The 9,111-nt window shown below is 28.3% G+C and overlaps 1 protein-coding gene across 1 annotated transcript; it reads left to right on the top strand.

The window, feature by feature from the left end:
* The first annotated feature begins 2,891 nt into the window (after window positions 1-2,891).
* On the top strand, window positions 2,892-8,308 carry LOC142317729 (protein FAM200A-like). The gene is made up of 4 exons (XM_075354278.1): window positions 2,892-3,065; window positions 6,412-6,517; window positions 7,215-7,494; window positions 7,711-8,308. The coding sequence occupies exons 1-4, from the start codon at window positions 2,892-2,894 to the stop codon at window positions 8,306-8,308; spliced, it is 1,158 nt and encodes a 385-aa protein (XP_075210393.1).
* Window positions 8,309-9,111: the final 803 nt, after the last annotated feature.

Below are 9,111 nucleotides of genomic sequence, written 5' to 3'. Positions count from 1 at the left end.
CTACTATTGATAATAATACGCAAGCAATAATTTATATTATGACAATGGGCTCGGTTGTGGTAACAAGGCAATAAATAAAAATATGAATTCTACTGTAATGAGAAATAATGTTATTGTAGTTAATGGGTCAGAGAAGTTGGCACAACTTGCCAATGTAGCAAATGAGGGAAATTCTGTGCAATCAGACAAAGACCTGCTTCATGACTTCAATCATATTTTCATTCTCTATCATGCGTTTTGCAGTTGTCTCTTCAGGATGTACTTTTTGAAATTTTAGAAGTTTTGAAAAATGAAATTTCATCAAAGAAGTTAAGTTACATACATCTGAAAATCAAGTAGGTCTTGATTTTTGTATCATTTTTGAATCATGTTATTTAGGTAATAACATGATTAGTGTTACTGCAGTAGACTATTTCAAGAGAATAAATTTTTTTTCAAGCAAGGAAGAATTTCATTAATGATCTAAGAAGAGTATATATTTTAAATTATTGTTAAAGAATTTTTGAAAAACATAATTGTAACTCATCCACAGAGATGGATTGCTATAGGACACATAAGAGTTGCTTCTACTTGTCTTTATTTTTACAATAATTTATTTAATTTTTAATTTTTCAAATTAATTTTCCTAGTCCTTAAATTTATTTTTTTTTTTAAAAACGAAAAATACTTTTGATAATTGTTTTTTTTCATAGGCCTTGTATCATTTTTGCCCGGTTTTCTGTTTGGTCTGGAATGAGTTTTTTAATGAGTCATCTTCTATTTCAGCTGGGAGGCAATCTCACATAATCTTGGGAGTCTCAACTAGATCTTAATACCTTATCCTTACACCATGAGATCTTTTTTTCCTCTATTTTAGCCTCCAGTAATTACCTTTCAGATAATACTTCAGAAAATGATATGTATGAGTATAAATGAAGTGTAGTCTTGTACAGTCTCAGTTTGACCATTCCTGATATGTGTGGTTAATTGAAACCCAACCACCACAAAGAACACCGGTATTACAATCTACTATTTAAATCTATGCAAAATTAACTGAATTTACTAGGACTTGAACGCTGGAACTCTCGACTTACAAATCAGCTGATTTGGGAAGACACATTCACCACTAAACACCAGTCCGGTAGGTCAACACACCATGAGATCTGGGTGCAGATTTTTCTTATCCCCTCTCCCCCCAAAAATGAATATAGAGGGGGAGAGGGGATTTAGTGCAATATCTAAACCTTTTAATATATCTTCTAATGTTCCCTGAGGATTGAACCTTGGGCTCTTATTGTTTTTATTATTTATTAACATTATTTGTAATGTCATCGATTGTAATCATTTGTCATATTCTGAAAACAAAAAAATATATTGCACCATTTCTAATAATAATGATCATTTTCTCTTTCAGAGAATTATAGATAGTATAAATTCTTAGGTAAAAATCAACTTAATACCATTAAATATGAAAAAACGAAAATACTTTCCTTTTTTAAGAAAACAGCTTCATTGTTCTTCAGTTATAGAGAAGATGGGGAACCAAATAAACTATTTATGAGTTTAATGACCTTGTTGTTCTCTTTGATGCTAAGTTGTCGATGGTTAGACATGTTGAACATAATACATAGTGTCAAAAGCTAGATGTAACCTCAGTTTAATAAAATGGATGGCAAGGTGTTTTGTTGATATTAGAACTTGTCTTCTTTATAAATTGATAGTGAAATATCACCTCAAATATTTCACAACTGTTTGGAACTGTGAAAGAGAATATACCTCTAATATGATGGAAGGTGTCCAGAAAGAATCATGAAAAAATTTTATTTCATACCAAACACTTGCAATGAAGTGTTCTATCATAAGTTCAGCATTTCCAGTCTTGCCTATAGAATAGTCTTTTTTCATCTGGTGCATTTTTATCATTTGCTGCATAACATATTTGTTCAGGAATCCAGTATTCAAATTCATGTACCTTGTTCCTTAGTAAGGAATCAAAAACTGTTGTGCAATCGAAAGTCTGATCTATCACCTAATGAGCGATGTAAAGAAGTAATCAATGCTACAATGAGGAAGTTGATGTCTTTCAGTTCAGTGAAAACAAATTTTAAAGTAAAATCAAGGAGGTAGTATGCTCTTTCTTCTTGATATTCAAGAGAATATATATAACTTGTGAAAGTTTTAAAAAATCTTCAACATGCTGACTACTGTGTAAATAACCTAAATTAATAACACAATAACCATCAAACACAATAAAAAAACTAATACCAAAAGTTGACTTTCATGGGATCCCGCATCATCAGTCAGTAAAAAATTCCAAAATTGCATCAAACAAAAACAAAAAATAAATAAATAAAAACTAAAAATGTAAAAAACATAAACAATATGTTCAACAACAACAACAACAATGAACAATATAACTCAATGCCAACTGGAATGATGATAAATTTAAAACATTACGCAACAACATTTGTAAGCAACGTTAACTACTGCTACAAACCAACTATGTCTTTAATTAAATCACCATCTTCAAAAATGATTTTTTGATTAATCATTTCTTACTTCTGTTTAAATTTATAATAATAATATTTCTCGACTATACCCATTCTTTTCCTGTTGTTACAAATTTCTAAACTATTTTTACAATATTTTTTATAACAATTATTCTATATAATATATGGTTACTACACCATACCACACCTGCAAAAAATTGGGATGTGTTGTATTTTGTTGGAGAATTGTCAGGCCAATTTTTTTTTCAGAGACCATCACAACTGAATGGTATCACAAAATTATCATGCAGTTTATAGCTTTGCTATATACTGATGAACGTGATGCTGGCTACAACAAGATGAAGCAACTACACACACAGCGAACAGTAGTATGCAATTTCTTCTATGACCAGAAAATTTCTCATGGTTTGGTCTCCTCGTTCACCGGACCTGAGTCCTCCTGATTTTTATTTGTGGGGCTTTTTGAAAGATAATGTGTACTCAAACAACCCGCATATACTTGATGAACTTATACGAAATATTGAGGATTGTATATCAAATATCACTGCTGCTATATTGAAAAAGGTCGCATACAATGTAAGAAAACGCGCTGATACATGCATTGAAAACTATGGTGGGCATTTCCAGCACTTATTATAAACATATTATTATGAACTTCTAAGTATTACTTTTGTAAATTAATAAAAAGGCTTTCTAAAAAACAATTTGTCGCCATTTGGGTTGCGCGACTTTATGACCTACTGTTTTATAAATATATATATAATATACGGGGTGAGCAACTTAACACAAATAGCTACAAACTAAACATAATTGCAGCACGCAACACATGAAATCAAAAACGTAAATTAAATTCTGCATTTACATCACCAGAGTTTACATAAGAGCATAAGAGTTTACATATCTACCATAGTTTTATGAAAGATCTTGAAAATGGGCAACCAGCGCAGTGATGCACCTTTGTGTTCAAGCGATCATATTGAGAGTACCATTACTTTCAAAACATTGTTGTCAATGCCATATTATCTGTGATGAATGTCGCCTACAGTTCATCGATATTGTGATTTGATTCATAAACTCTATCCTTCAAATAGCCTCAAAGAAAAAATTGCAAATTTGGGGAACAAGGAGACCACTTCCTCTGCTGATAGCCACATGAATATGTGCTTGTGAATCGTTTGATGTGTGACACATTGCTCCATCTTATTTGGGAAAACTGTATTTTTTTTTCAAATCTATAAACTAAGCATTGAATTCTTAAATTGTATTGTACATTTCTGTATTGAAGGTCCAGTCAAAACATTACTTCTATGCAACTACTAGAAACAGCGCACCATACACCAATTTTTTCATCTGACAGGGATTTTCAGTTACCTAGGACCTGGTTTTGTGGGAATTAACATGCAAGGATAAATAAAACTGTGTCTCATCTGATATGAAATTCAGCACTGGATCTATCAGTCCATTGACAATGTTTTTGAAAAGTTCACAGTAATTAATGTTTCACTTTGTTTTCTTAAGTTGTTGAATAATTATTATACACGATACAATTTCATATTTAAATCTTGAAGAATCTTTGTTGTGATAACTTATATCTGGATTTTTTGAATCAGCAGAAACTCATCTTTAAATGTCAGTTATTACATCTGGAGTCCTGAAGAAAGGTTGCCTATTTTGTTTTGCATTTAAAACCGATCATGTTATACATCAAATCATGTTTTTTTTAATTTTTTAATCAAATTGTGTATACTACTCTTTGCTGGAAGATTGGCATTTGGAAATTTTTCTGTGAATATTTGATGTGTTTCTTGAAAGGTTCCAGAATGCAAATAAGTTCCACTAGAGCAACTTCAATCAAACAAGATGTTTTAGAAAAAACTGCAAAGAATGAAATTATACTGCACTGTATAAGTATTAGTAGCATTAAAAGTGACGTCAAATTACTGTAGTTTAAATTAGCCTGGTTTGGTTTTAAGCTGCTCAGCTGATATTAAATAAATAATTGAGGTTGTGTGATAGAATGCTGCACTTGTGCAGAATAGGAAAGAATGGATAAATAATTTAAGCCAGATAATACTGATGAAGAAAATATGTATTCTTAAAATATTTTATCAAGTTATATTTTTCATTAAAGAAGCAATTTAACTTTATTTTTTTTTTTAATGAGTTAAGATAATTTATTAACAAATTAAGAAATAATAGGGAATATTGGGTATTTACAGATAACACATAATAAAAATTATTAATCATGGAAGTCTTAACTGTTCATCATACTAAATAACACAATAAAAATTATTCACTTTATAAATGTATACCTCAAAATGAACTTAAAAGAATAAATAACATTTTAAAGATAATCATACACCAAATAAAACATATTTTCAAAGCAATTAATTAATTGACTGTATTAAAACAAATTTAATAAAAATATTTAGATACAATTGCAACACAAGAAATGGAACAAGCAGCTTTGTGCAGATCCATAGAAATTCATTAAAAGAATTAAGCTATCCTACATAGGGCTAAATTTCATGGAGAATTAACTTATGATGGTAGATATATTGATAAAAAGAATGTTATGAAATGGATAAAGCAATTTTTAATTGAAAAATATTGTTATTGTACTCCTTAGTTCTTTTACCCTAATCATAAGTCACCATTTAATACTAAATTAAATTAGTGTTAAATTAGGTTTTATAAAAAAAAAACACATTTCACCATAAAGTTGTTAAAAAATTACTTATGTATTTGTTACAGTACGATCTACTAAAAAACAAAGCAAATTACATAGAAACAACAAAGAAATAATTAAGGAATTATTAAAATATATAATACACTATAAAAGTTAAGCAGTAAAAATTTATATAAAATAAGTTATATTAATAAATTTAACAATAAGTAGATGAATGAAAATAACATTTATGTATATAAATTAAAATCACTTAGAAATAAATAAAATATGACAAATTATTTACATCTATATATATATATATATATTTATTTATTTTAGAAAAAAATGTATTGCATTTTGACTATTAAACAGTCATCATTAAAACATAAAAAGAAATATTTTATGGGAAATACAAGTGCTCAGAAAATAAATAAGTAAAATAACAAATTTACATTCACAAAATGCTATAAAAAATATATTCTGATATTCCCATAAGTCAGTGATTCTCAACCCCTGTGCCGCGGCACTTTTGTGTGCCGCCAAATTTTGTAAATATATAATAATGTTAATATTAAAAAATTATTTAAAAAAAATAAAAATATATTTAACATGAATATATATTTAAATCCACAAAAAAAAATTATTTTATTATTTACTTTGCAAGGCGTTTTTTCTTAGTGCCGAATTGTGATGAAGTGGCATGCATAGCCATAGGAATTGTCTTCAGTTGGCGCACGCTTGTCATTTCTGCGTATAAACGTGTTGTTTTAGTGGATAGTTGGAATTTACAAGGTGTTGCATAGTAGTTACTGCACCTTTTATTTCGTTAAAATTAGCAAACGTTATTATTCGGTTTATTATTAATTAATTTGCATATAGTTTCAAATTATAAATTTGTAAACTTATTAACTTTGCAGTACACATATCCATTGATTTACAACGTTTCCTTTTTGTTTTTATCGCACTCTACGAAATACTACTGTGATTGAATACGTTCTCTGTGTACACATCTCTCAAAAAATCCCGAGCTTATGTGCTGAATTGCTGCACGCATACAGTGTCCGCATTTATTCACATAAAATTTAATTTTTATTTACGGAAAATTGTATTTGAGTGATACAATTTCAGAAAGGTTAAATTTTCCATATTCATAAATTACAAGTTATTGCATAATTTTGATAATTATAAATTCAAATGTTATATTTGAACCATTTTTTTTTAATTTTTCGACAATATTTTTTTTTATTTTTTCAGACCCTTCTAAAAATGGACAAATGGATAAAAAGAAAAAAGTGTAATGATGAAAATAGAGATAATGATGACGTTCACGACCAAGTTAATGAACCAACCCCCGAAACAAGTAATATATACACCTTTCTCAAAAAAGTACGTTGTCCCTCGGAAATATAATGATGATTTTTTAAAATTTGGATTTACCTCGTCAATGGAAAATGACATAGTTGTTCCCGAGTGTGTAATATGTGGTTTTAAATTATCAAACAGTGTTATGGTTCCTAGCAAACTTCAACGTCACTTGGTGACTAACCATCCTTCGCTTTCAACAAAAGAGAAAAGCTACTTTAAAAGTTATTTATCATCAAAACTTAAGCAAGGAAAAAATTTTAAAAAACAATTATGTGTGTCTGAAAAGGCTCAAGTCGCTCCTTATGAAATCGCTGAATTGATTGCAGTAAAATTAAAGCCTCATAATTTGGCAGAAGAAATTATATTACCTGCGTGTCGTAAAATTGTTAAAACAATGATTGGTGGATCTGCTGATATTGAAATTTCCAAAATACCCCTTTCAAATGATACAATACATCGCGGGATAAAAGACTTGTCTGAAAATATTGAGCTGAATACTGCAAAAACTCTTGCAAATTCGAATTTTGCTATACAAATAGATGAAACAACCGATATTACAGGAAATTCTCAATTAATTGCATTTGTTAGGTTTATTCACGAAAATGATATTATTAATCAATTTTTATGTTGTCGAGAGTTATCTGATTTTACAACTGGTAAACATATTTTTAATGTAATCAATTCATATTTAGAAGAAATTAAAGTTTCTTGGAAGACATGTATTGGAATTTCCATAGATGGTGCTCCAGCTATGACTGGACATATAAAAGGATTTGTTGCACATGTTAAAGAATTAAATGAAAATATATTAGTTACCCATTGTTTTTTGCATCGAGAAGCACTTGTAACTAAATTTTTGCCATCAGATTTAAAAATAGTTCTGGAACAATGTGTAAAAATGGTTAATTATATCAAATCTAGACCATTAAAAAGTAGATTATTTAAAGAATTATGCCAAGCAATGGAAGCCAAGTACGAATCTTTATTACTCCATACAGAAGTAAAAGTAAGATGGTTGTCCAGAGGAAAAGTTTTATCTCGTGTTCTGAAATTAAAAGATGAAATGAAAATTTTTTTTGAACAAAATAAAAATCATGAATTTGTAAAACTGTTGGAAGATAAAATATGGTGCACTAAACTGGCTTACTTATCAGACATTTTTGTTATTTTTAACAACATCAATTCAAGTATGCAAGGGCCTAATGAAAATATCTTAAACTCAACTGATAAGCTGGTGGGACTCAAAAAACAAATAACTTTATGGAAAAATAAAGCTCAAGAAGGCAATTTAGAAAAGTTTGAGTCAGTCCCTAAAGACAGTTATAAAACAATTAAAGTAATTGTTCTTGATCATTTGACAGCGTTAGAGGAGAGAATTGTTCATTATTTCCCAAAATTAGATATTAAGAAATTTGATTGGGTTCGTAATCCATTTCTCATTACGGACACTTCTGTATTTGACTTAACTTTGAATGAAGAGGAAGAACTTATTTTGCTTTCCAGTAATCGAGATTTAATTTTAAAACATTCAGAAGAATCAATTAATTCATTTTGGATTAACATCAGATGCGAGTATCCAATCATAGCCAAAAAAGCTTTATACATTTTATTACAATTTTCCACATCTTATTTGTGTGAATTCGGATTTTCAGCATTAGCCAACATTAAAACTAAAAAAAGATCAAGATTGTTAAATGTAGAAGACGATATGAGAGTAGCATTGTCATTTTTACGACCAAATATAAATGAAATTATCAAAAAACATCAAGCTCAAATTTCGCATTAAAAATATTTTAATTATTAGCTTTTAATTTAATCACGTAATAAAGTTTAGTTATTTTGTAGTATGTATTAGTTTAATTTGCATATTTAACAATTTGTCATAAACTATATTTATTCAGTGTGTTGTAATAAGACAATAGTTTTTATTTTTTTCTTTATGTGCCGCCAAATTTCGAAATCGTTTAAAATGTGCCGCAGCAGAAAAAAGGTTGAGAACCATTGCCATAAGTAAACAAAGAGTTTGTCAAGGAGAGGAGAGAAATAGATTTTATTATATTTTTTAATGTTTTTTGTAAATAGATAAATTTTTTAAGTGCTTATTTATTCGTTTATTTTTCAATTACTTATTTAAATGTTTTTATTCATTTTTGAAGTTTGACTTCTATGTGAATATTTTAATTTTTAGTCTGTTTCTTTATATTCAATGATTAAAACTATGTAATAGAAAATGTGCATCTAGTTATATTTCAATTTCTCTTAAATGTAACCAGGATTCTTCTTTTTTTTTTAATTTCAATTCTTTTTTGTGTTTAAGATACAAAAATATACAGTGACTCATAAATTGAACAATATTTCCAAAAATACTATGGTATTAAAATATTATTACTTGAACTTTATTAACAAAAACTTTCATGATTTTGGCAAAATGATGAAAGTTTTTGTATATTTTAGTATATTTTTACTTGGTAGCTGATTAAATAAAATGCTCTTGGTAAATAATCTCTTGGTAGCTAATTAATCTGATTGATATTAACTTTTAATCCATAATATCTACAAAAGTTTCATAATCATTAATATATCATTAAT

This window comes from Lycorma delicatula, chromosome 1 (genome assembly GCF_047948215.1).
Source record: "Lycorma delicatula isolate Av1 chromosome 1, ASM4794821v1, whole genome shotgun sequence".
Taxonomy (NCBI): domain Eukaryota; kingdom Metazoa; phylum Arthropoda; class Insecta; order Hemiptera; family Fulgoridae; genus Lycorma; species Lycorma delicatula.
The sequence above is the reverse complement of the archived record's forward strand: the minus strand, read 5'-3'. Positions and strand labels throughout refer to the sequence as shown.

Coding starts and splice junctions, on each gene's coding strand:
- LOC142317729 (XM_075354278.1), top strand. CDS start 2,892: ATGGTTTGGTCTCCTCGTTCACCGGACCTGAGTCCTCCTGATTTTTAT. Junction 6,518..7,214: donor TGAACCAACCCCCGAAACAA/GTAATATATACA, acceptor ATTCATATTTAG/AAGAAATTAAAGTTTCTTGG. Junction 7,495..7,710: donor TGCCAAGCAATGGAAGCCAA/GTACGAATCTTT, acceptor CATCAATTCAAG/TATGCAAGGGCCTAATGAAA.